Source organism: Phyllostomus hastatus, unplaced genomic scaffold (assembly GCF_019186645.2).
Source record: "Phyllostomus hastatus isolate PE091 unplaced genomic scaffold, TTU_PhHast_1.1 phas_contig_210, whole genome shotgun sequence".
NCBI lineage: Eukaryota > Metazoa > Chordata > Mammalia > Chiroptera > Phyllostomidae > Phyllostomus > Phyllostomus hastatus.
In genome coordinates, this window is record NW_025333737.1 from 36,654,378 (window position 1) to 36,681,127 (window position 26,750).

A 26,750-nucleotide genomic window follows, 5' to 3' on the forward strand; every position below is an offset into this window, starting at 1 on the left:
TCAGTTTAATCTCACACACTCGCACAAACACCCGGGTCCGGAGCCCCAGTAGGACCTGAGCGCCCGTGCGAAGGAAGCTGGCACTCTGGCCACCAGAGTGCGAAGGACTTTCGTCCCAGAGGGAAGTAAGACCTGAGTCTAGCTGACATCCAGGGCCGGGGCCCGCCCCCTGGGGGCAGAGGGACAGGGACCCGGCGCTGATCCGGAGCTGCTGATGCCGGGACTTGCCAGCGAGAACAGAAACTCAGCAGCGAAAGCCGCAAGGGGGAGGAAGCCAGCAGCGCGGATGTCACAACAGCATGTGGCCGGCCGGCCCCTCACCCCAAAGGAGAAGGAGCTGTGTCTGCCAAGGCGAGACCCCGAGCCACAGGGCAGGGCCGGTTCCAGCCCCGGGTGGGTCGTGAGCGGACCGGCAGCCGGGAAGGGAACCGAGAAACGCCAGCGGGCAGGCAAGGAGGGGAACGAGTCTGTGGAGCACCAGCCCGCAGGGCCCTGCAGACGCAGGAAGCCCACAGCCAGCGACCCTCCCCGGGCCGGGCCGAACTTCCTCTTCCTCCTTCGGAAAGGCCGCGGGGGTTGGGGGGGGGGGGGCGGCCCCCCCCCGCAGGGGACAGGTGTCCAGCAGGGGGCGCCGGCCGCCCCGGGCTCTCAGTTGGCCCGGATGTACTGCAGGATCTGATGCGGGGCCAGCGGCTTCCTGGTCCCGGCCGCCTCCCCGAGCTTGGCCTCCCCGGGCAGTTCTCCTTGTCGCCCGGCCCGGCTGGCTGACCTGCGGCCTTCTGGAAGTAGCACAGGCGGCACACGGCGTGGTATTTGTCTGCTCCTCCGATCACCTCAACCTGGCCCAGGGGACACAAAGGGCCTGAGCTGAGCGGGCCCAGAACCTGCGGGGGGGGGGGGGGTCCTCCCGCACCACCCCCCTCCCCCCACCAGAAGGCGGGCGGCGGCTACCTCCTTCTCCAGGCCCAGCCGCTGGGTGTAGGCGGCCTCGCAGAAGCACTCCATGCACACGGCGTTCAGCTTCACCACGCTCTTGGCCAGCGGCACCAGGTTCAGGACGGCTCCGAAGGCCTGCGTGCGCGGGAGGGACAGCGGCGCGTGCTCGCCTCGCCCGGCGGATTCACAAGCGCCGAAGCCAGGAAACCGGCCGCCCCCACCCCAACGCCCCCCACCCCAACGTTAGCCCTGCCACAGAGGGCGTCCGTCTGGGGGCGGGGACGCTCCTGAGTCCGGCTCCTCTGAGCACCTGGGCTGGGGCGGGGCCTGGTCGTCCAGGGAGCGCGCACGCGCCTCAGGGATGGAGAAGGGCCCCTGGGCCGCCCGGACCCTTTCCTCCCTGCCGGCTCCCACCCACCCACGACAGGCCACCTCACCTTCCTCTGGAAGGTCCCGTCCAGGGCAGCCACGATCACGGTCTTCCCCGAGTTGGCCATGGCCTCGCTGAACTCCACGATGTCAGGGAACTGCAGAGTGTGGGCGGGGGGAGGAGGGAGTGAGCTTCCACCCGGAGCGGCAGCTTCCGGAAGCCACGGGGGAGACCTCGCGGCACCCAAGAGGTCCTGCCACCTGGACGGGTGGCGTCCTCCGCACCGAGACAAGTCAGGACTCGGGTCCTTTCCACACCAGGGCCTGGGGACACGAGGAGGGGCCCCGGCCCCCCACTCCCAAACTGATGCCCACAGCAAGCAGGCTCTGCTACTGGAAGGCTTGTGCCGTTCCCATGCCAACCCCCCCTCCCAGGGGACGTGAACCCTGGGCCTCGGCAGGGTTCCCCAGTCGGCAAAGGTAAGGCTGGAGCCACCCAGGTATCTGCTGCGTCTCCAAATGTCCACTGGTGGCCATGTCACTGGCGTTTACCGCCTTTAGTTTTATAGGCTGTTATGGGTTGAATTGGGTCCCCCCTCCCCCACAAACGGGTGTTAGAACCCTGACCCCCAGTACCTCGCAGTGTGACCCTATCTGGAGACAGAGAAGCTCAGGGGAAGGGAAATTTGGACAGAGGCGCACAGAGGGATGAGACGTGAAGACACGGGAGCAGCCTGCAGCCGGCCCCCGTCACAGCCGCGCCCACAGCAGGACTGGGGGCCCGCAGAGTGGTCAGCGCCGCCGCGGCCAGGGCACTGGCCCTGAGCACATTGACACAGGTGACATTTAAAGTGGAACTTCAGAGTACTCAGCAAACCTAGGGCTTCCCTGGTAGATGACAGTAGCCAAAGTGAGGGGTGCAGGCCGGAAAGGAGGGGTCCACCTACAGCACCCCGGGACCTGTGGCCAGCCGCTTCCTGAGGTCTGAGCGGGGAGACCGCACAGGGGAGACCGGGAGGCTGGAGCAGGTCTGTGCCTCGGCCACCATCTCGCCAGGAGCCGGGGGGTGGCCGAACACCCCCCAGCTCCACCTCCCCGCTGTCATGTTGTCACGGAGGCCACGGAGGCCAGGGGTGGAGGATGTAACAGCACAACATTCAACTGCAGATGGTGAAAGACCACGTGACGGGCCAGACAAAACCCAGCTGACGAACAAACGGAGAAATGTTCACGGCGCGTGCGCGGGACGGCGTCGGTGAAAAGAGACACGGCGAATGGTTACGCACAGGCCAGTAGCAGGCAGAGGAGAGGAGCCTCCCCGACTCCCCGGGAGAGGAAAGCAGCACTTGGAAACACGCCACAGAGACAGACCCACTCAGTCACGGCTTCCTCCTCCCGCCGCAAACCGGGCCACAAGTGCTCAGTGAGAAGGCACGGTGGCTCAGTGGATTGGGCGCCGGCCTGTGAACCAAAGGGTCGCCGGTTCAATTCCTGGTCAGGACACATGCCTGGGTTGCAGGCCAGGTCCCCGGTTGGGGGGCATGTGAGAGGCAACCACACATCGATGTTTCTCTCCCTCTCATTTTCTCTCCCTTCTCCTTGCTCTAAAAATAAATGAATAAAATAAATTTAAAAAGAAAAAAGAAAAAAAAAAGGAAGGCACAGTGAATGCAAAGCAGACCTTACACCACACCCCGGGACATGCTGTTCTGAGAGCAGGTCGTGGCCCTGCCTGGGACAGTAACCGGTAAGGGGACGGTGACCTCCTAGCAGCCCCAGGAATGTGTGCTCATGCTTTCCCAAAGGAACAGGAAAACAGCCAACCATTTTTCCTCGGCTGCCCAGCTCAACTCAGTGAACAAGAGAGATGGAAAAAGGGGACTGAGTCTCAGGGGGTTCACAAGAACAAGGCCCAGACAAGCCCACTTACAAACTGCCCTTCGTCGATGCCTATGACGTCCGCGCCTAGGGCCTCCTGGGTGGTGTCCCGGAGCTGGCAGGCGGGCAGCGCCTCCATGGTGTTCCTGAGGAGAGAGAGCCAGGGCGTGAGCCGGCAAGGGGGTCCCAGGAGACTGGAGCCAGAAGGGCTGCCCTGTCCGCCTAGAGCTCGGGGAAGACTCAGCCTCGCATTGCATTGGTCTTCACATCAGTGCGGTCAGGAAACGCACTGCTGTTTTTTCTTCTTCGGATGGAAGAAGAGACCCACCAAGGCACAGCACCTGGGGCCTCCAGAAGCTGTGATCACTGGAGCCAGAGGCTGGCTGTGAGTCCTGCGCGCCCAGGCGGAGCAAAGCCAGGGATCCCAACGGCAGGGCGATGACCCAGAAAGATTTCTTGCACTCGGCTCCTCCGGGCCATGAAGGGATTTCTCCGTGACCCGTGACCAGCTGGCTGAGCCAGGACGCCACCCGTGGCCTCGCGAGTCCTGGGGGACAGCCCTGCCCGGCAGTGTGAAGGGCAGTGTGTGGGAACATTCCAGTGCAGTAAAAGACACCCCGCACCCCCCCCACCGAAAGCCAGGGCCTTTTCAAAGAGGAATGCTATTCCTTGTCCTGTCTTTTTAAATAGTTTCTATGTTTTCCCACAATGTCATTTTCTGTGTCCATTTCTGCCTCTCCCGGGCTCACCGCCTTCAGAGGGGCGGGCAGTTTCCCGGAGCCGGAGGCTCAGCCGTTTGCGGCTGTGTAGCACCCCCACCCCTCGAAACCCAGGAGAGCAGAGGGCAGGCAGGGGGCAGGCTGGGTCCAGCTGCAGCAAGGGCAGTGACCGGGAGCTCTGTCCCGCCTGCCAGGCACTCGGGCGCCACCCCCGAGGCCCAGGACGGGTAGGATTGTGACGCTCGGCCTGTTCGGATTTAACCCTGACCTGACCGACTCCAGAAACGTGACGTCTAATCCCTGCAGTGCTGTCTCCTCTGCTTGCACTGTCCTCCCCAGACACGCCCCCGTTCCTGTGCGGCGGCCACGTTTTAGAGACAAGGAAGCAGACCCGTTGGCACGGTGGACCTGCATCAGACAGCACTGCCAGAAACATCTCTCTCGGTCCGGACACTCTAAGTCCAAGTTCCCAACACCGCCCGCCCACCAGCCACCTGGCTTCTGAAATGCCACACACCTGCAGCGCGGCTTGGCTGCTGGGGGCTCAGGGGGACAAGTGTGGAGGAGCGAGATGGCAGGGACTCCGGCGCAGAGACACCAGGCCCCAGTCTGCTGCCAAGGGGGGTGGGCAGCGGGAAACTACACGGAACCCCAAACTCAGGTTGCGGACGGAAAAGCCCGCACTGGACGTGGGTAAATGTAACAGGGAAGCACGCAGGCCAGGAGGCCACAGGGAGTCCGCGAGGACGAGCGGACGGAAAAGTTAAGTCAGAACCGCCGTGCAGGCCTATCAAAACCGGCTTGCAACCTCCGCACACGTGTGAACGCCAGAGCGGGGGGTCGGGGTCGCAGCAGGTGCTACGGACCAAAGGGCGGCCGGCTCTGTGTGGTGGGGGTGTCCCGTGCGCGGAGGATGCTCAGCAGCGCCCCTAGAGGCCAGAGGCACGCACCCCTTTCTCCAGTTGCGAAAACTAGAAACATATGCAGACATTGCTAAATGGATTCCAGGGGGCAAAATCGCCCCCGGTTAAGAAGCACTGGGCCGGAGACCCCCGAAAGGCCGAGTCCTAGGCCGCCTCGCCAAGCAACCTTGAACATGCAGTGCCAGGCATCAGCTTCACTAACCATTCCCACATGACCTCTCACCGCATCTTCTGTGCCGGGTTAGTTTTGGCTGGGGGAGGGGCTTTTCGGGGAGGGGGCGGGGCAGAAGGGGCAGGCACTGACGAGTCGTGGGTGGAGAACAGGTTGCTGTACCGCGTGTCTTTGGCGCATTTGATCACCAGGCACTTGTACTGGGCAATCTGGAAGCGCTGGACGCGTCTCATCAGCTCAGTGCTGCGCAGGCAGAGGGGGCGGGTAAGGCCCATGGCGACAGGGCAGGCGAGCAGGACCCAGCTGCCCACGCCGGGCTCCCCACCACCTGCTGGGGGCTTACAGACACCCGCTGATGGACAGGAAGACCGCAGGGCAGGGCGTGGGAAAGACAGTGGGGACCAGAGGGCCCCGCCCTGAGGGGCATCTAGACCCGAAAAGGACGTAAACCCACCACCCGTGTTACTGGGATGTGGGGGGCCTGGCGGCCAGGGATGGCTCTGAGGTGGTCCGGGGAAAGCTTACCCTAGAGGGGTAAGCTTCTCAGGGACCGGGTGGGGTGGGCGGACGCACAGGCCACAGGCAGAGGAGAGGAGTCCGGACTACATTCCAGATTAATCTCCTCTGAGAGTTCTTTGCAGTAGGAACTGACGTCACAAGCCGGCTTTGTGCGGGAAAGGAGACACTTCGCTTCCAGGCCCCAGAGACCGCCCTGGGCCACAGATTTGGGCTGGAGCACCGTCCAGCAGTACCCGACTCCCCGACCCCTGCCGCTGGGCCATGTTCAAAAGGGCCAAGGAGTTACCGCGGCGCTCATAGCCCCACTTCCGAAGCAAAATCACATCGCTCCACTGCTCAGTTTGGAAAGTCAATTTCCTGACCATCCAAGGAGATGGTCTCCCTGCAAGGAGGCGGTCCAGGGCCTGGCCCCCAGGGCACGAAGTCTTTAAGACCTGGACGCCCCTTTCTGAGTAGGGGCGAGACTAGCAGTGCCAGGACCAGCTCAGGAGGCACCAGCTCTGGACCGAGGATTTAACCTGGGTGGGGGTGGGGTGGGGCGGCCCCTCTGGGATCAGATCCGGGGAAGTGGGGCGGGGGGCGGCATCCTGGGCGGGAAGGCTCCAGGGCGGGGGCGCGAGGTCCGGGAGTGGGGGTTGGGGGCTGTGCCAGAGGGGGAACTCTGCCAGGGGTGCTGGGGCAGGAGGGCGAGGGTCCCAGGGTGGTGAGGGAGAGGAGAAGGCGGTCCGGGATCAGACCCCCGCCCCTTGAAGCCATTACCTTTTTCCTGAGAACATAGGTCCGAGAATCACCTAGGAGAGAAGGAGAGGTCACTTCGGGGCCCACTGCGCACGCATTCGGGGGCACCGGCCACGACCCCAACCCCCCCCCCCGCCCGCTTGCCAGGACCCCGCCCGGGCGCCCGCACCTGGATCTGCCCCCCGGCCTTGCAGGGGGAGCCGGGCAGCACGGTGGGCAGGGTGAGGCAGCTCATAGTGCCTGCGGGAAGACAGCCAGAAGGGAGCCCCCCTTCTGCGCAGGACTGCCGCTGCAGAAGCTCTTTTGGATTCCCGCGCGCCCGCGCGCGGGCCAATCACCGCGCGATTCCGAAATCGACCGGAGATTTCCCGCGCAGCATGACCCCCTCCGGGGCGGAACCCGGCACAAGCTCGCTCGGCATCCGTAGGCAGGGCGGGGGCGGGGCTCCAGGGGCGTGAGCCTAGCTAGTCCAGTCCCGTCCCGTCCACCCCCGGTGCGCACGCGGGGGCGGCGCTGAGTCAGGTTGCAGACGTGGAGATGGATGTGCCCGTGCAGGCTCCCCAGAGCGAGGCTCCCTGGAAGAAGATGTCCGAAGAGGTAGGCGGCTAGAAGCGAGGGTCTGGGGCTGAGTGCAGCTCAGCGATGATTAGGTGGAAGGTCTGGGAGGAAGCTTAGAAGCCCTCTAGACCACTCTTGTGGGCGCCGTTGAGTGCCCACTTTGGGCCCGCTTCCGAGAGCTCCAGCGCCGTGATGTCACCCCGTGATGTCACTGCAGGCAGGCCTTTGTGAGCCTGTGGGCCTGACTTGAAGGGTAGAGAAAACTGAAGCCCTGGCTACGTGAATATCCATAAGCTACAGAAATCGGCAGAGTCCTTGACCTCGGTCCGAGCTTGCGCAATGAGTGCGTAGGGTGCGCAGGCCGCAGGCCAACTGCGGAGGTCGGGGTTTGCTGCTGGGTGCTCGCGAGGGTTAGAAACGCCCTGTGGCAAGCGCCTGCGGGGATTACCCTTGGATCACAATCTCCTAACTCGTCTGCCTGCCTTTGAGGCCGTGGTTCTTTGGTCCGGGATGCCTCTGAGAACCTGATGCAAGTCAGGGATGCTGCCCCGAGGAAATCCCAGCATGCGTCCCTCTCTGACACACACACACACACGCGCACACACGCGCACACATCCCCAGCTGTCAGAGGACCATCAGAGTCCTTTGCAGGATCAGTAGGATAAACCACAGCCCTGAAGATGAGGAGGGAGCGCCAGGCATGGCTGCGAGCCCCTGGCGGGGAGCCCTGTTCCACGGGAAGAGGAGGCACCCACGTTGGAGTGGTTAGCTGTGCTGGGCTTGCACGCCTTGTGTCTCTTTACCTTGTGAAGCTGCTGTCACAGTGCCCGGTGCTGGTAGGAAGGAACTGAGACCCTGAGGCTGACGGCTGCCCGGGGCAAAGCAGCCCGTCGGTGATGGAGCCTGGGCAGCACGTGGCCCAGCGGACTGCAGAGCCCGGGACCTTTCCCTGAAGCCTCGCTGTCTTCAGATTTCCCGGTGCGGCGTTGGCCTGTTCTCCTGTACCTCTGTGCCCTTTCTCAAGATCCCCGTTACTTTCTGCATCACGTCCAATGTCTTAGCTTGATGTTCAAGACCTCGGGTTCTCCAGCGGCAGCTTCCTGGCCTCGCCTCTGTGTGTGAGCAGTCCTGCCGGTCAGCATTCCCAAACTGGCCCTGGATTCCTTCCTTACCGCCTCCATGGCTTCACCTGTGCCGTGTACACCTGTGGTCAGAATCGTACCCTTCCAGGGAGCACCGGCTCCACGTCACTGTCCTCAGTGGCCACCCCAGTGCCCCGGCCTCCCGACGTCTGAGTTCATTGGGACACATTTATGGGGCCTCATCTTCGCTTTGAGGCTGTTTGCTGGTTAAAGGCATGTTGTCACTCTGGACCACGGATGTGAGAGCATCTGCGGTGTTGTGTCCGAAGCACCTCACTCATCAGTGGGGGGGAGTGGAGAGGGGTGCCAGGCTGGAGACCGGAAGGGCTTGCAGGAAGCCAAGGGCGTCTATGAGAGCCTTAGAGATGGGGGAAGGGGCGTCTCAAGGCAGACGAGCACCCAGGCACGTGGCGGGCGGGGCGCACTCTGCGTGGAGAACGCAGGCCTCACAGGAGCTGTGTCTGTGTCCTGCAGGAGCTGGAGAAGCAGTACTCCCCCAGCCGATGGGTTGTCCGCCGGGGAGCAGAGGGAGCCCTGAAGACCTACTCGGAGATGGGAAAAGAGGGTACAGGGGACCTGTCCACGGCTGCCAGGGGTGGACTTTGGCTCATGGCAGTGGTTCAGAACGGCGGGGGTGGGAGAGGAGCTGCCCCACAGCCCGGCTCTCAGGGCAGTTTCCAAAGTCCAGACCCCGGAGACCTGCGAGCTAGCGAAGTGTCAGGGTTCATCCCCATCTCTGCCCTGCGTGTCCAGAGTGACGTGGTGTGGTTTTAATGCTGGGCGAAGCACCCACACTGAGCTGGGGAAGCGGGCATCACGGGGGTACTGTGAGGAAGGAGGCAGCCAGCCGCTCCCCTCTGCCCGGAAAATCAGGTGTTGGCAGACCTGCTGTGTCTGAGCAGAGCGAATGGAGACCCTGGGGCGCCGGGGCTCTCTAACGGGGGATAACCCAGCCCGGCGCACTGGCTTGGGCTTATGCCAGCACCCACGCTGTCCCAACTGGTGTGGGTGGAGCCTCGTCTTGGGCTTTTGGAGTTGCCTTCTGTGCTTACCTGTGTGCCTCTGTTTGCTCAGTAAATATTTGCGTGTTCGGTGACACCTGCACGAGCTCATAGAAAACCTGGGTGCTGTCGAAAAAGGGAGTCACTCGTAAGCGGCAGGAGCTAAGACAAGTGCGCCGCCGTTGCCTTCGGAGACTGTCTTTAGGAGCTGCTCCCGTGAGCCCCGGGGTCAGCTCTCAGGTCACGGTCCGCCTCCTTCCTTTCTCGGTACTCCAGCTGGCCCAGCGGGGCCGCGGGCGCTGCAGACCCATTTCATAGATGCGGAACATCTTTAGGGTTCGGGGGAGGGGAGCAGAGCCACGCATGTGCAGGGGCGGAGCCTGTCTCTATTTAAAATGCCGGCATTTTGTTCATCGTGGACTTTGGGGCCTTCATTTTTATTTAAAAATATAAATTGCGTTTAAATAGTCTTAATCTTTGTATGGGTCTGCCTGAGCTGCCATCCAGGAGGCCGTACACTGGGGTCGCTTCAGCAATAGGAGCCGCTTCTCACGGTTCTGAAAGCGAGAAGCCCAAGGCCAAGGTGCCAGCCAGCTTGGGTCCCCGCTGAGCGTTCTCTTCCTGGCCGGCAGGCAGCCACCGCCTCCAGGTCCTCACGGCGTGGACAGGGGGAGGGTTCTGGTCTTGCTTCCTCTTCTTACAAGGCCAACTATCCCGTCCCGGGGCACCCCCTCAGGGCCTCATCTAACCCCAGTCACCTCCCAAAGGGGCCACCTCCAGGGCTTCAACACAGGACTTTCGGGAGGCACGGACATTCAGGTCGTAACAGTCTTCAGGACGGAGGTTTCTGGTGCCACCCGCCAAGGTCGTGCCCCACGGGAGTGCCTCACCCACCGCCCCCTAGTCCAGGCGCTGCCCGATGAGGTTCAGTGACTTAGCCAAGCTCACTCGGCTGGTGATGGTCCCCACGCCCTGAGCAGAGCCTCCAGGTGAGAGTGGAGCAGGTGCTGTGCGAGTGTAGGGGGCGGGGGGTGGGGTGGGAGGATGGTGACAGATGACATCGGTGAGGGCCCACCAGCTGGCCTCTCCCGGTGGGGTTCCCCAGCCCTCACCGGCACTGCTGTAACCTTGGAGTTTGCCTTGTTGGAGCCAAACTGGCGGGAGGCAGCAAAACGTAGGAAGAGAAAGCAGGAAAAAAAACAACGACAACCCACAACGTCTCCTGCCAAGCCAGAAAACTAAGAGAAAGGAGACGTGTTTTGTTGGGTAAAGATGCAGCCAAACGACAAGGTGCGCCTCAGCAGCGGGTAGGGAGGGCCGAGCCCGAGGGAGACCTCGCCCGCTAACAGGGCCTGGCAGGCCCGCCCCCCGCCTGCCTGTGCTCCCGAGAAAGGACGCCTGTCCTCAGGCCGGAGGGCCTGGCCGGACCAGTGGCCACACTAGTGCACCCCAGTCCACCGGGCACCTGGGGTGAGCGTCTGTGTTTGCTCATTGCCTTCTTGCGGGGGGGACTCCCTGTGTCTTTATGACCTGAGGTAGTTCTGCGACCTAGAGCCAGCAGGGCTGAAGAGGGGACCCGGACCTCCCTCGAGGAGCCGGAACCGGAACCGGAACCGGAACCGTGTGGGCTGGGTGACACTATCTTCCTTGATGATCACATTTCAAAGAGAGGGCTGGCCGGCTGCCAGAACTTTGAGAAAAACACTCCCAGGTGGTAAAACCGGCTGGAGGCTTGTTTCGCTTTGAAAACTACCTATGTCTCAAAGGGGTAGGGAAAGGACTTACAATTTCCTGTAAGTTTCCTATACTAAACACTCTGAGGATAGGCAGCAAGGTAAATGTTTCTCTTCTTTTAAGGTTTTACTTATTTACTTAATTTTAAAGAGGGGAAGGGAGGGAGAAAGAGAGGGAGAGAAACATCCATGTGTGGCCCCATCTCCCAAAAAGCGCCCATCACCGGGGACCTGGCCCGCAACCCAGGCATGTGCCCTACCCTGGGGAACAGACCGGCGACCCCGTTTGGCAGGCCGGCGCTCAGTCCGCTGAGCCACGCCAGCCGGGGCTAAACTCCTCCAATTTGCACCTTTTCTGATTCGCATTCGCTCTTACAGCACCTTGGCAGTCCGGAGAGGTTTCTCCACCTGTCCCCGTCAAAGGCGGGCCTCCCTCAGGCTGGGCGCCCTGGCGGGACCGCGGGATGGGCGTGGGTTGAGAGCGGGGGGGGGTTAAGAACTATTTTCTCTTAAACTTGTTTTACCAAGACTCTCATACATGTAATATATATGATAGACATATAGGAGCTGCAGTCCTGCGGTTCTGCCTGCGAGCTTCACCCGCTCACTTGGGTTTTCCAAACTCCCCGCTTCCCAGACCACGCCTCCCTCCAGGAGGACCAATCACCAGCGGGGTGGGGTGGGACCTTGTGATTGACAGCCTCTGCGACCAACAGGGTTTCCCAGGGCCCTTCCTGCCTTCACCAGCTAAATGGTTGGGCTTTTTCCAATATGTTAAAAAAGGGGGGGCGGGAGGGAGAGACCAAAGGGACACAAAATACAACCCCCAGTTTGTTCTTGTGGCAAAACACCCGTAACAGATTTTACCATTCTGACCATTTTAACACCTCAGTAGTATGTGATACATCCCTTCTAGTTCCAAAACATTGTCATCGTCCCGGAAAGGAAGACCCCTCCTCGTTAAGCACCACCCCCCATTGCCCCCCCCCGCCCCCGCACCCCCTGCCCTGGCAGCCACTCCCTGCCTCCTGTCTCCATGCACTTGCCTATTCCGCACATCTCATATAAATGGAGCCACACGTACACGGTCTTTCGCACCTGGCTTCTCCTCCTCGACATAATGTCTTAGAGGTCCATCCGCGTGGCAGCGCGTGGCAGGACTTCATCACTTTTTCTGGCTGCGTAACATTTCTTCCCCTCCCTTCTGCTCTCTAAAAAACAAATAAAATCTTTTTTTTCTTTTAAAGAGTGGATTCTCCACAAGGTAGCAATTTAATGAACACAGAGCTCTTAGAGTACACGTGAGCCGACTAGATTTGCGTTGTGCCAAAACTGAGGAAAAGATCAAGAAATTCAGGATCTGAACTGGGGAGCAATTAAAACCAAGCAGCTGTATGTGTTCATGATAGTGCACTGTAGCATCCAGCAAACTCGAGAACAAATATCGGAGACTTTCAGGGCATCAAAGATGTTACTTTATTGGCCAAGTTTAACCTGCGCAGGGGCGAACTCTCAAAGTGTCCAGCGACACAGTGCCCGCAAGGAGCTGCAAACGAGAGCTGCGCCGAGCGCTTACAACTACGTTCTTATATATGGGCGGGCAAGCAAGCGTTCTACAGAAGCAGACGTGGCAGTTAGCAATTCGCTTACAAAGACCGCGCGCGGGAATTTCAAACCAAGCATTCTTTCATAAGGCGGGAAGGCAGGCTGTTTGTTCATTAACCTAGTAATCTCCTGGCTCTAGCTAGCTAGTTTTCTATTTTCTCATTAAAAACTACAAAGCACTGCTTAGCTGGCCTACCCAGGGGAGAGCGTCTGCTAGACACAGGATGTTTGCTTTAACTGTACTTTGTCTCTTTTATCATTTCTTTTTAGCTACAATGTGGTTCTTGTCTATTAAGGTTAAATTTAGTTCTTAATTTCCTTGTCCCCAACATTCCCCCGTTTTCTCTTGGGGGTTGTCAAACCCTTGACTCTTCATCATCAGGAATCATAGTATAGGGTTGGGATACAACCATTAGCTTTACTACTTCTATTCTTTCTTTAATAAAGGCTATGACCCTATTTAAAATGTAGGGCCCTATAGTGATTGCTAGCAGGAGTATATCCCAAGGTCCAGTCTACTTTTCTTCTAATTGATTTTCTGGGGATTTTGTCCTCCAAATCTCTATTTGGGGACCCTTTGGCTGCACTCTCCTTTTAGATAAACCCACTTTAAATTCTTTTAAAGGACAATGGACGAAGGTCTCATCTTCTTGTAACTGCTTCCGGCTGGAAAATGGCCGTTGTTTTACCCACCCATGGGTCAGGGGTGCCTGAAAGGGGGGGGGTGTGTGCAGCACGGAGGGAGGCCTTCCTGTCAGGGGAAGGACCTTACAGAATCCTGGTCAGTTGGCTATTACCAGGAAGTCGCAGGCTCGGTGTCCAAAGGCTGGCATTACTGGACCGTTGGCATCCTGATTATTTTCTGGAGGTGACAGATTTGGAAAGAGTTGGAAGGCACAATTAAATCATAACCACTAAATGACAAAGGCAGGGGCTTAAGTAAAGAATGGCTTATCAGGAGGAAGGTGTACAAGGCACACTTCACCTATCCGAAACTTGTGGCCCGCTATACTTCACTCAGGCTGAGGGGAATATGTTAGGATTTCCCTCCTTTCAGATACCTGGGCCCTTTCTGTCCAAGCCATCAAGACAGAAAAGGCAAAATTAGTTCTAAAGTGAAGCCCACAGACCGCCCAAACCATTCACCAACCCAACCACTCAGTTCAGCCAAACTGTTGAGTCTCGGGGGTGATGATGAAAATGGGCTCCTTAAAGCGAGGTTTATATTCACTCACTCATTCAACCAATTACTCAGGTAATGAAGTCATAGGCATATGCCCTATGAAAACAGAAGAACACACAGGTTAAATTCACACAACAATCCCCAAACCAGTCTCTGTGCCTGTGAGACTGTCTTTTGGGAAGACACTGAATTTCAAGGTCCTTCCTGCAATAACATTTAGCAATGGCAATTTCACAGGTCCTCCATACCTATAAATTGTACATCTTTGGTGATATTACAAACCCAGTTTTCAACTTTCAAATGAAAACAAACTTTTAAGACAGTTAGCTGCACCATTCTGATGTCCAATACTAAGCATTGTGATTTTCCTTGAACCACAATTTTTCTCTGTAAGATCACCCTCACTTATTACGGGGACTACTTTGAGTCCCGCTTTTAATTTTGACTGTTTGTTTGCATAAACACACCAAGAGCAGCCTGGATCACTTATGATCCTTGAGTCTACCTTGCTGGAACTCACACAGGCAGCCTCTAGATTGACTTCTCAGTCCGCCTCCCTCGGGGCACAGAAGCAGAGTCACACATTTGCCATCTGGCTTCGCCTGTACCAGTTGTTTCACTCAAATCCTTGAGGCTTCCATTGTGCTTACAGGTTCCTTTTGGCCATCTTTCAGAAAAGCAACCGTCGTTCCTTCCCTGGAAAGACTGCCATGAACCACACAACCAACCAAAGTACCAGGCTTTTTCGTGGGCTTACGCTAGCTTCACAAGTCAATCCCAGTTCCTCAGGGCTTTCTGGTGATGACCAGAACCCATACATGCCTCCTTCAGGCGTGCCATTCCAGTCAAAGTCTCAGTTAACAAAACCACTATTAAGGACCGGTCTTACTGGTTTTATGCAAAGAAATCTTATATTATCACTCACTCCTTCAGAATGCCAAATTCTGGAGGGATCAGGTAGGGAGAAAAATACAAAGCCTGAAGGAAAATCTTTTCCTTTCTGATATCCACCAGGCTTCTTAAAACCTTCACTTCCACAGACTTTCTGCAACATTCACAAACCCTTTATTTTATACAGCTTCTGATATCCACCAAGATTGTATCTTTATGCCTTATACCTTTCATTACTAACACACACCACATAAATTTTTTTCTAAAACTTTCACTTTTCCATTTATCTTTACAGCTTTCCACGGACTTTTTTTAACATTTACAAACCTTTTATTTTTTCTTTTATGCACCTTTTTCATTTATGTATTTTTCACTTTCTTATTTACTTTCCTATAGAGTATGAAGTTTTAACCTTCCCTGGAATTCTTAATTTCTTTTTTTAGAGCAGATACAGAGCAAAATCCAAAACACAGAGTTTCCAGAACAGTACACAGGTAGGGGCATTCTCTTGCACAGAGACATGCTTCTTCAGGCCCGGTCTTTTGGCAGAGACATGCTGCTTTGCCCATGGCTGAAGCACTTATCAGCCCCAAATGACCCTGCCTGGGTCCCCGAGTGGCAAAGGCATCCTCCCCAACCGGTTACAGGCAACCTTTCCTAGGTCTTAAAGTACAGAAGGTTTCTGATTAGAAACAACACCAATGTTAGAAATCTTGCTCGTTTCCTACAAAACCAGAAAACAATTCAGGTTTCCTCTACTCCAGGTTTAAAACTTTCACATTCTTTACACAGAATTTTTACACATTCAGATTTAACCATTAATCTTTTTTAATCCTGGTTCCTTTCCCACACTGGGAAGGATTATACTTAAACTCAGTACTTAGACTCAGCATGTGGCACTCACCGATTCTGATTGGTGCCTCCGACAGTTCGTGGTTCCTCTCTCCCCCCTCCGCCCGGGTCTTAGAGCGGTCGGGGATGCGGCACGGGAGTCTTCACTTAATTCCTAGGATTTTACTAACCTTCTGTGTGATTTCTTGAGTTGATACACACATTCACTCTCTTTCCATGAGACAATTCCAGTCTGGTGATGAAGCCAGGTGCACTTTCAGAGACTCAAAAGCCTGAGTGCGCTCCTTTGTCCACTCTCAAGGGCTATATTCCGGTCCCTTCAGAGCCTCACACAGTGGATTAGCAGTGAGCCCAAAGCTTGGAATTCAAATGCAGCAGTCACTTGCCATCCTTGGGAATCTCCTTAACTGTTTCTTAGTGTTGGGAAGAGTCCTCTGTGGACTTTTGTTGCATGGCCTGCACTTACTTAGTTTTTGTTTAGGAATGCCTTATAATGCTCTAAGAGAGAAAGGCCATCCCCTTAAGGGTCCCAGTTGGGCTCAGTTATAGGTATTGCCCTGGGAAGGCCCAGAGCCCCATCTGGATTTTCTTGGTTTAATCTCCAAGCCTTTTCATTTGCCTTATCCAACACCAGCCTCTGCTCATCCGCCTTACTGAAGCAAAGAACTCAATAAGGCTCCTATGTCTGCCCAATTGAGATGATAAGTGGCAAAAAACTGACACAATCAAATCAGTCTTTTTAGCAGGGTTATGCCCATAAGAAGGATTTGAGCTTTTCCACTTTAACAGATCCAATGTACAAAACAGAGTATGTGTCAGATAACATCTAGCAGACTGACCTTCTGGCCTTACTCTCACTAAAAAAAAAATCTCCAAAAAGGATATTGCCCTGCCCCAGTAGGGGTTTTTCCTCCACCGAATCTGGTTTCTTGACCGATTCAAGATAGCGATGCCAGTTCAGGCGCACTTTTCCCATTTCACTCACAGGAGTGGATCCCCTGGGGCTGGCTGCAGGAACTCTGACCAGCCAGCAGCAGTCTTAATACCTAGATCTTCTTGGCCCCTCTCCTCTGACCTTCTATCTTTCATACGTAAATTTTCTTTTCTCTGAGCCATTAACTGACTTTGCTAAAATTGGTAGGCTTCCTTGCTGCTGCCTTTAATCCCCTTAACAGAACCCTGCGGTACTGGAGGAGCGCGTCCCTTCCCCCAGTAGTATTAGGGTCCAAAGCAGGGGGTTGAGAGGGGAGGATGTCCTCGATCTCACTTCTACCAGCTATTGTCTCCCCCTCCTGTCCTAATACAGATTTTGCCGCCTCCCTTATAACACGGTCTCTTTCCTCTGATGTAAAGAGAGTCCGCAAAATCTGCTGACAATCGTCCCAAGTTGGCTGGTGAGTCCTGAAAATGGTTTCTAGGAGGGAAATCAATCTCTGGGGTTTCTCAGAAAACGGGGGATTCTGGTGCTTCCAATTATACAAATCACTAGTGGAAAAGGGAACACAGATTAGCCGTGGGGGTGCCCGCGGCGGCGCATGCGGTGCCGGGGGCGCTTCCCGGAGCGGCAAGATGGTGGCGCCCCCCGCGCCCGTTCCATAGCGAGTTCCCCCTCGCGTATGTGGCGGGCTGGAAACTCCACCTATCTCCTGCAAGGAGGAATCAGGCTCCTCCTTCCGGGGATAAGGCGGGGGTGCATTCACAGGATCTAAATGGTCCTCCAGCGGCCCTGGTAAGACGGGGTACAGTCTCGACCGTCCCGGGGGCCCGCCTGATGCGGTGACCGGGGTCTCAGTTCCCCTCCCTTTCGCCTTATTCCCCGCTGATGCTAGGCACACCGCCCGCCTCCCTCTCTGATTTCCACCCTGACACTTCTTGATGTATCGGGGCCGCTCGGTGGCAATGTTGACCCAGACATCTATATAGAGGAACTGATCTGGATGGGGAACCCTGTATACTGTGGCTCGAACAGCAAAAAGGGTGGGCAAGTCAACAGTCCCCCCCGAGGGCCATCCAACATCAAAAGTGGGCCACTCCAGCTGGCTTAAGGTTCTTAAAAATTCCGGATCTGGTGGGGGTCCTCCATACCCTCGTGCTCGCCGCTGGAAATCGGAAAAATTCCTTAACAATCAAGTGGGGATCCCGGCACCGACTCCTGTTGGCCCATTCTGATGAGGTCCGGGAGATAGGAGAAGAGACAAATAATACAAACCAACAAGGCGACAGACAAGGCAATATCCCTCACACACGAATTAGGCATGTAATTCAGAAGTCAACTTGTGACACAACGCACAGACAAAACAAGACACAGAACACAGTCGCTCGCCCGCCTGGCCTGCCCTCTCGCGAGGTGATGTCGATCTTGGCTAAGGCTGCCCGATCAGAGTCCGGGTTAGACTGCCAGCCGTTATGCTGTATGACCTGACACAGGAACCGCAGGTTAGGGCCCTCTCATGCCCCGTAGGTTTCCCCGTGGGGCTACAAACACAGTCACTCACGAGCTCGTTCACTCACACACTCAAATATTTCAATCGCGGCGCGGCGCAAAAGTTCCCTCTTTAATGTGACCGGTCACGGAACTTTCTTTCCCAGTAACTGAAAACCTCCCAGGCGGCGTCCCGCCTCTTGGGAGCCCCTGGGTGGACTGCCGGTGGCGTCCCACCTACCACCACAGGGTAGTTTCCTTACTCCGGAGTCGAAACCAGGAACAGAAAGAGGATCCCCACTACTCACCCGGCTCGAGCCGTCCCTTCAGTCTCCGACCTGTGATCTCGCTGGGGCCTCCAAAATGTAGCATCCAGCAAACTCGAGAACAAATATCGGAGACTTTCAGGGCATCAAAGATGTTACTTTATTGGCCAAGTTTAACCTACGCAGGGGTGAACTCTCAAAGTGTCCAGCGACACAGAGCCCACAAGGAGCTGCAAACGAGAGCTGCGCCGAGCGCTTACAGCTACGTCCTTATATAGGGGCGGGCCAGCAAGCGTTCTACAGAAGCAGACGTGGCAGTTAGTAATTCGCTTACAAAGACCGCGCGCGGGAATTTCAAACCAAGCATTCTTTCATAAGGCGGGAAGGCAGGCTGTTTGTTCATTAACCTAGTAATCTCCTGGCTCTAGCTAGCTAGTTTTCTATTTTCTCATTAAAAACTACAAAGCACTGCTTAGCTGGCCTACCCAGGGGAGAGGTCTGCTAGACACGGGATGTTTGCTTTAACTGTACTTTGTCTCTTTTATCATTTCTTTTTAGCTACAATGTGGTTCTTGTCTATTAAGGTTAAATTTAGTTCTTAATTTCCTTGTTCCCAACATGCACCAGTCTCCGTCTCCCAGGCGTTCAAAACCTCAGTGGACCGGAGAAGAAATTGCCTCTCTCTAGGAGGTTGCCCCGTGGTTGGTGGTGGGCAGCTGGGAGCAGGGACAGAGAATGAGGGGACCCACAGTCTCCCCCAGAGTGTGACCCCTCACGGGCAGGGACCCAGGAGGGCTTCAATGAACAGACCTCACTGCAAACTTCCTTTTGTGAAAAAGCAAAAACTTGGCTTCTATTATCTACAACCCAAAGTTGTCTTACAGACAAACTCCAGGAGCTAGAGGCAGGAGCCAGAGACCCAACTGAGCATGGGTTTGAGCACCCAGGGGCTGCAGGGGCCCGAGCTCCTGGAGCCCAGTTCAAGTGTGGGCCAGAGGGACCTGCCAGGCAGGTGGAAGGTCCAGGGTCGATTCGACGCATGGCAGCCGCTGAAGAAAAGGTCAGGGCCCATCTGGTTAATAATGCCAGTGAAACTACCGATGACTTTATCTTTTATTTTATTTTTTTAAAGATTTAATTTTTTTAGAGAGAGAAGGGAAGAGAGGGAGAGAAACATCAATGTGTGGTTGTCTCTCATGTGGCTCCCAACTAGGGACCTGGCCCACAATTCAGGCATGTGCCCTGACTGGGAATCGAACCGGTAACCCTTTGGTTTGCAGGCTGAACCCAGTATTTTGATGGGCTTGTCAGGCAAAGACACATTCACTCTGGGCTGGTGGGAGGAGGACAGCCATGGGGGGCAGTGGAGAGTGGCCTCGACAGTGGCGAATGCATGTATACCTTTGAGCCAGAAGTCACGCTGCCAAGAACATGTCCTTCAGATCCTGGCACGCAGGTGTAACGGTGTGTGTACGAGGCTCTTCGCCCCAGGCTGTCTGTGTCAGCCAAGCCCGGATGATTTTCAGCAGTGAACAGTTCATCCTTTAGTCATCCATTAACTGAATACTGATCAGCTGCCTCGTCTGTGCTGGTCTCCTAGGTGCATGGGGCATATGCGTGGGCCAAATGACCGCCCCCCACCACTACTGCTGTGATTCTGTGGCGGGGCGGGGGGGGATGATGGCGGACAAAGGACATGAGGAGTAAGTAGTCAACGTCTGCCTGTTAGGAGGCACATGCTATGGAAGGTGAGGCAGATGGCGGAGGAGTGGTGTTGGGGGGCCAGGGTCACCCCCGTGGAGAAGGCGAGCAGGGGAGACTTGGTTTTGTGCAGCCCCAGAACCACTGGGGAAGCATGGGAGCTGGCTCTTTGTGCCCCCCGATTCACATGTTGAAGCCCTGTCCCCTCGTGGGGCTGCATTTGGAGACGGGGGCCTCTAAGGAAGTAGTTAAGGTCAAACGGGGTCATAAGGGCGGGGTCCTCCTCGGGAGGATTATCGGAAGTGACCCCAGAGAGCTTGCCTCCCCGGGGAGGGGGGGAGCTCTGGGCAAAAGAGGGGCCATGTGAGCTCGGAGCCAGAGGCTGCCACCTGCCACCCAAGGGGGAGGCCCCCACCACCTGCCACTTCTGCTGGCCCCATGACCTGACTACATTCCATGATAAATATACCAATAAAGACTTACACATCGAGAAATAGGATCTCTGCCCTGACCGGTGCGGCTCAGTGGGCTTGGGCATCCTCCCAAAAAGCGGAAGTTGCCAGTTTGACTCCTGGTTGGGGTGCAGGCCTGGGCTGCGGATTCGTTCCGGGGTCAGAGCATGCCAGAGACCACTCGTCAATGGTTCTCACATCGACGTTTCTCTCCCTCTTGCTCCCTTCCTCTCCCTCTCTCTTAAAAGAAAACAAGAAAAGAAATAATGCTCTTCTTGGCCCGAGATACGTATTTCCCAGTTGTCCTCCAGAAGAGTTTACCACGTGCCAGATTTCGAGGAGTCCTGCGGGAGCTCCTGGGGACGTTTCTTACTGCGGCATGAACGTGCCGTGCCTGTGCCAGCCCCGCTCTGCCTGCGGCGTTTAGACACGGCCCTTAGGATTGCCCTCAGCACCCTTCCCCCTTTCCTCCCACCCAGGTGCCAGGCCATTCTCCCGCCACCCTCATCTCTCCCACCTTGGCACCCAGTTGTATACTTACACTGCTCCACTGTCTGTGTAGTCACCAGGTTTCCCTAAAAGATTATTTTTGCAGATACCTGGAGAAGTTCGCACTCCCCAGAGTATGCAGCGCAGGGTGACGCACATAAGTACGAATGTGCCGAAGCCGGGGTCAAAGGGTGCTTCTCGGGACCCATCACTCACCCCGGGCAGAGGTCATCAGAGAGTGTGGGTCCCACGCAGGTGGGCCAGTCTGGCCTCCTTGTGACCACACACACATGGAGTGCTTTGGGACCCAGCACGGGGCCCTAAGTAGGACAGCCGCAGCCATCTGGTCAACCCCACAGCACTTCTAGCGAAAAGGTTTCTACCAGAAATAAAATACAAATTGCTGCTCCCCGAGTGTGTGCTGACAGAGGCTTGTCTGTTACCCGAGACAGCCACCAAGAGGGCCCGGGCCACCAGGAGGACCCTGCTGAATGTCCCCTATGGAGACGGCGAAGGGGAGAAACTGGACATCTACTTCCCGGAGGCGGGGTCAGAAGGTGAGCGGCGGGGCTGGGGGTCCCCGGGGCCGAGCCCAGCCCGGTGCCCTGCCTCAGCCCGGCCCCGTGTCTTGTCTTGCAGCCCTGCCCTTGCTCGTGTTCCTTCACGGCGGGTACTGGCAGAGTGGCAGGTGGGTCCGGGAACGGGAGGAGGGGAGACGCGGGGAGAGACCTCTCTCCCGGGCTGCCGAGTTTCCCGGTCCTAGAGCCGCCGCCGCCGCAGATGACCGCACACGGGGCGTGGGGGGTGCACTCGCAGCGAGGGACGTGGGTTCTGTCTCAGTTCTGGGGCCAGAAATCAGAGGTTGAGGTGTCGGGGTCGCACTCCCTCCAAAGGCCTCCGGGGAGGACCTGTCCCCGCCTCTCCCTGCTTCTGGTGGCTCGTGGCCGCCTCACTCCAGCTCGGCGCCCGTCTCCACGTGGCCTTCGTGCGGCTGCGTCTCGGATCGCCTTCCCGTTTCTCTTACAACGCCACCAGTGGTCGGGTTGGGGGCCCCTCCTAAATTTGGGGTGATCTCATCGCAAGATTCCTAGTCACACCTACAAAGATCCTACTTCCAAATAAGGTCACACTCGAAGGAAGGCACAGGGGGGCTAGGATGTGGGCGTACCTTTTCGGGGAGCACTGTTTGGTTGGGCCCTCTGTGCCCGGTGAGGAGCATGTCCAGCCCACTCTGTCATCGAAGGGAAAGTCGCAGTGAGGCACTGCGGAGGGCGCTCGGAGAAAGTCCCGGGCAAAGCAGGGCTGCTGTTCACCCCGCGACAGGCAGGGGGCGCTCGGGGTCTTCCAGGGCGCTTGCTCCCCGGACTCTCGCCTAGGAGGTGCTGAGACAGGGTCCCCCACCTTCACGCCTTCACGTTGATAGGACCTTCATTACCCCTTTACCCTTTGCCAGGTGACGGTCTCGGCGTGTCCGATCTCCTTCGGTTCTCAAAACCAGCACTTAAGCGAAAGAACATAATTGTACAGATGGGGAGACCAGGCTTAGAGGTTACATGAAGTCCCCGAGGTCCCATTGCCTGCGTGTGATGCGGCGAGGACAGAGCCTACACCCTCCCCCACACCCCGCGAGGTCGCTGAGGGGCAGTGCTCTGGGAGGAGAGGGCGCAGGAGCAGTACGGTGGCCGAGCTGCCCGCCGTTGTCACAGTTGTCACCTCTTTGTCCCTACAGTAAAGACGAGTCAGCGTTCATGGTGGACCCAGTGACGGCTCAGGGAGTGGCCGTGGTGATAGTGGCTTACGACATTGCCCCCAAAGGTAATGGGTGGTCTTGCCGGTTCCGGGGGCTGGTGGGCTTTGGAGGAAAGTGAGACCCAGGTCACCCTTCCTCTCTCGGGGCAGGCTCCCTGGGCCAGATGGTGGACCAGGTAACACGGAGCGTCGCCTTTCTCCAGCAGCGGTATCCGCGCAGCCAGTGGGTATCACGGCGGGGTCCCCCCCGGTCAGAGGGTCGTGGAGGAAGTGGGGAAGGGAGCCCGGGTTCAGCCCCTGCGATGCAGCCCGGCCGCCCTTCTGGCCTGTGGAGCAGAGGACACAGCGGGACTCCTCGGCACTGGCCAGGGGCTTTGGGGAGCCTGAAGGCAAACCTGTCACTGCCCCGCCCCATCCAGGGGAATTTACCTGTGTGGACACTCAGCTGGGGCCCACCTGGCCGCCATGATGCTCCTGGTGAACTGGACCGAGCGGGGCGTCACGTGCAACTTGAAAGGTCTCCATGGCGACCGCGCACGGGCTGGGCAGCTCCCCCCTCCCCCACCGGCCCGAGGCACTGCTCTAAGCTGCTGGAAGTCCCCACGGGTGGGCTGGGCTTGACCAGGGGCTCCTGGGAGCAGGGCCACTGGCTTCTCTTCTCCCTGATCTGGTCTTGTCTCCCTGGCTGTGGGGCCCGGACCGGCCGCCTTTTGCCTGCTCCGCGCCTGCGTGAGACCTGGTCTGAGTGGCGTGACGGCCCCACTTGCCCCTCTGACCACTTCACAGGCTTTTTCCTGTTGAGTGGGGTCTACGACCTGGAGCCCCTCGTGCACACCTCTAAGAACGCCCCCCTTCTCCTGACCCCGTGAGTCGCCTTCTTCCCGCCCCCCCCTGCTGGCCCACAGCCTGGGAGGAGGGGCTGGGGTGGGACATGGGCTTCTCTCGGTCCTCATCCCCACCCCCACCCCCACCCCCCACCAGGGAGGACGTGCAGAGGACCAGCCCACAACGGCTCCTGGAGGCAGCCCCCAGGCAGCCCGCAGATCCGGCCTGCCGCGTGCTGGTGATTGTGGGCCAGCATGACAGCCCCGAATTCCTGCGGCAGTCCAGGGAGTTCTACCAGGTACCCCGAGCACCCTGCTTCCGGCTGGAGGTTGGGGGTCCCACAGCCTCATCACCCTCACCTGTGTTTCCCCCCAGCAGCCCCATCAGTCCCTCACTTGCTGGATGTTCTGTGAGCCCCTCATGTGTATGGGCTCAGGGGGAGACCCCCCTCTCCTCCTGCGGCCTCATGCCTCTTCCTCATCTCCCCCTCCCCCCAGACACTGTGCCGAGGAGGGTGGAGAACCTCCTTTGAAGAACTCCAGGACGTGGACCACTTCGAGATCGTCTGGAAACTAACCCAGAAGGACTACGTGCTCAACCAGGTGGGTGTGCCCCTTCACTGGGGACAGAATGGGTCCCCGGTGGCCCCTGCTCAGAAGGAGAGGTGGGGAGGCGGGGGACACGGAAGAGCCACTTCCCCGGGCTTTTTGGTGTCCCCCAGGAGGGTGGGGGACCCGAGGGAAGGAATGGAGCGCCACACTTGCTTCCTGCACTTCACCTCCCTCGGGAACAGCCCCAGGAGACCCACAGAGCCTGGTGCTGGGCGCACGAGTGGGACCTTCACGGGGCTGCGGGTGGGGAGAGGCAGGCGCCAGGTGGTATCCACCCGTCCGAGTCTCAGCATAAAAGCGAAGCCAACTCCATGTGGGGAAGGGTGGGTGAATTTGGTGTATAAATGTTTATTACAATTTTAATATGGAAAACCCTTTTTAAAGTCAAAGGATAAACTGGGAAAAAAAACATGTGCCCCAGAACTGGCAGAGAAAGAGTTACTACTTTTTTTATTTTTTTCTGGGCAAGCGGGCACTTGATTAGCTTCACTTTTTAATCAGCGGCCGCCTCTGACGGGCTTTCAGTCCTTACTGCAAGAGCCCTTTCAAGTCAAAAAGGAAGAAGCTCAGCCCCGGCTGGTGTGGCTCAGTGGGTTGAGCGCTGGCCTGCCAACTGAAAGGTCGCCAGTTCGATTCCCAGTCAGGGCACATGCCTGGGCTGCAGGCCAGGTTCCTGGTGGGGGTGCAGGAGAGGCGGCCACACTTGGATGTTTCTCTCTTTCTCCTTTCCTTCCCCTCTTCTAAAAATAAATAAATACATACATACATACATATTTTTAATAAAGATTTTATTTATTTTTATTTTAGAGAGGGAAGGGAGAGAGAGAGAGAAACATCGATGTGTGGTTGTTCGGGGCCATGGCCTGCAACCCAGGCATGTGCCCTGACTGGGAATCGAACCTGTGCTGCTTGGTTCACAGCCTGCACTCAATCCACTGAGCTACGCCAGCCAGGGCTAAATAAATAAATATTTTTAAACATAGAGCCTTTCTTGGCTCATGGGTCACACCTAGGGGGGCAGCAACCAGGAGGTCAGTGTGCGTAGGTTGGGAGCTTCATGAGCTCCCATGGGGAAGGTTCCTCATGGGAGCGGGGGAAGGCTCCTGAGTTGCATTGCTGTGATCGACAGTGCGGGTTGTTTGATGGGATTCCTCCGAGAGATCCTCACAAGAGCCTCTCCCATGCTGGGGCCTGGGTCTCCTCCCCACTGCAGCTCATCCTGAAGACAATCTTCCAGGACGGCCTCTGAGGCCCGGCCAGCACGCACCCGGCCTGCGAGTCTTCTCCAGAGGGCCTGACCGCACCCCTCCCTCCCACCCGCACTTCTCTGCCGCCCGGCAGCCTCCATTTGCCCACCCACCCTGGCGAGAGCCCATTCTTCCCCTTGCCCTGAGCAGAAATCGTGCCCTGGTCTGGATTGAGTGGCTCCAGGGACTGTCTGGCCCAGGGCAATGCAGTGTGAGGCTCAGCACCTCAACTGAAATTGGAATCTGGAAGGCCTGCAGGGAACGGTCTCATGCTGTACCACTCACAGTCAGGAGAAGACTAACCCTGCATCTGCAACAGGAAGGCGTGTTGACTACATAGGCAAGAGGAAGATTCCTTCTTGTCCAGCAACAAGCCCAGCCAATGGAAAGTGCTGCAGCTCAGCCAATGAGAAGCCGCATCACCCTGAACTCTAATGAACTTTTTTCCCCCTAAGGATTTTGTTGTGGACCCTACTTTCCATTTTTTTTTTGCCCTGGCTAGTGTGGCTCCATGGACTGAGTGTCTGCCTGCAAACCAAAAGATCTCCAGTTCGATTCCCAGTCAGGGCACATGCCTGGGTTGTGGGCCAGGTCCCCAGTGGGGGGCGTGTGAGGGGCAGCCAACTGATGTTTCTCTCCCTTTCCTTCTTCCTCCCTTCCCCTCTCTCTAAAAATAAATACATGAAATCTTTAAAAAAAAAGTTTTCCATTTTGTATAACTCCTGGGAATATCTGTTTCTGAGTTATGATGCTGTCAGATTCATATGAATCATTTAATAAAGCCAATTAGAGCTTTCCATTTACAGAGGTGAATGTTGTTTTGTAACAGCTCTGACGCCTGTGTGACCTCTGTGGACATCATGTATGCCGTACAGATCTTAATTGTCTCATCTGTTACATGGCAAGTTGTAACACCTAACAGCTAGAAGGCTAGAATCACATTATCTATGAACTAAAACTGATAAGAAAAGAAGGGACAACTCAGTAGACAAGTGTACAAAAAGTACACGTTGGCAAAAACTTGAAAGGTGCTGGCAAGGCAAACAGGCATGGTGGATGGCAAGGAGTCCTACTGCAGCTTCTCGGAGAATAATTTGGTGCTAAGTGTTACAATTTTAAATGCACATTAGCCTAGAAACCCACTTTAAGAAATCTAGCCCCTGGTTGCAAAGTACCAGAACACAAAGAGACTCATACAAAGTATTTATTGCAGTACTATTTATAATGGCACGAAATTAAAACCCGAGGGCCCACCAACAGGCGCATGATGGAGGGAGGATCCGGATGCCGCCGCCTGGAGCTCCAGCCATTGACTGAAGAGCTAGCTCATTCCGGAGGAATTCGGATGGAAAGGGAAAAACAAAGGTCCAAGGGTCCGTTTCTGGTCTTCCAGAAAGCCCCAGTGAGAAGACGAAGAGAGACGAGTTAACAGCTCCCTCGAGCGAGGGTGGAGGTTGCGCCGTGGCTTTCATTCACAGGACATCTTTTCCTTGGAAGATGCGCCGCCCGGACGGACGAGTCTGGGCACAAGGTCCAACCCGTGCAGCCCGAGGGCAGAAGGAGCTGGACCGAGGGGGTTCCGGCCTGGGCGCGCATAAAAAATGAGGGTTTGCAGGTCGAAGGGCTTAATACATAGGTACTCGACAGGTGCCCCCCCTTAGGTGCGTTCCGGGGGCTCTCGCCCACCCTCAGCTCCTCTCCCCACCACTCCTCGCTCGGCGTCTGAGAAGAGGCGAACTCGGGACCCAGGTGCACAGGTGCGCACGAGG

General features: G+C 56.9%; 2 protein-coding genes across 5 annotated transcripts; one reads left to right on the forward strand and one right to left on the reverse strand.

Moving 5' to 3' along the window:
• Positions 1-538: 538 nt before the first annotated feature.
• On the reverse strand, positions 539-6,639 carry TK1 (thymidine kinase 1). Its single transcript, XM_045835946.1, is given in 8 exon segments — positions 539-737; positions 740-839; positions 952-1,071; positions 1,374-1,463; positions 3,236-3,329; positions 5,130-5,240; positions 6,276-6,307; positions 6,424-6,639. Coding segments are annotated over 8 exon segments (702 nt in total). The 5' UTR covers positions 6,490-6,639; the 3' UTR covers positions 539-648.
• Positions 6,640-6,735: 96 nt separating this feature from the next.
• AFMID (arylformamidase) lies at positions 6,736-25,545 on the forward strand. 4 transcript variants are annotated; one of them, XM_045835940.1, is made up of 11 exons: positions 6,736-6,851; positions 8,429-8,519; positions 21,002-21,106; positions 21,189-21,237; positions 22,279-22,364; positions 22,449-22,521; positions 22,718-22,815; positions 23,085-23,163; positions 23,280-23,421; positions 23,621-23,725; positions 24,948-25,545. In XM_045835940.1, exons 1-11 carry the CDS (start codon positions 6,792-6,794, stop codon positions 24,981-24,983), a joined length of 924 nt encoding a protein of 307 aa, XP_045691896.1. In that variant the 5' UTR covers positions 6,736-6,791; the 3' UTR covers positions 24,984-25,545. The 4 variants fall into 4 exon arrangements, with proteins under 4 accessions (XP_045691896.1, XP_045691897.1, XP_045691899.1 ...); XM_045835941.1 differs by lacking the exon at positions 21,189-21,237 and having other exon boundaries at positions 6,772-6,851; positions 20,998-21,106; XM_045835943.1 differs by lacking the exons at positions 22,449-22,521; positions 22,718-22,815 and having other exon boundaries at positions 6,772-6,851.
• The last annotated feature ends 1,205 nt before the right edge of the window (positions 25,546-26,750 follow it).

Coding starts and splice junctions, on each gene's coding strand:
- AFMID (XM_045835940.1), top strand. CDS start 6,792: ATGGATGTGCCCGTGCAGGCTCCCCAGAGCGAGGCTCCCTGGAAGAAG. Junction 21,107..21,188: donor CCCGGAGGCGGGGTCAGAAG/GTGAGCGGCGGG, acceptor CTTGTCTTGCAG/CCCTGCCCTTGCTCGTGTTC. Junction 22,365..22,448: donor TTACGACATTGCCCCCAAAG/GTAATGGGTGGT, acceptor CTCTCGGGGCAG/GCTCCCTGGGCCAGATGGTG.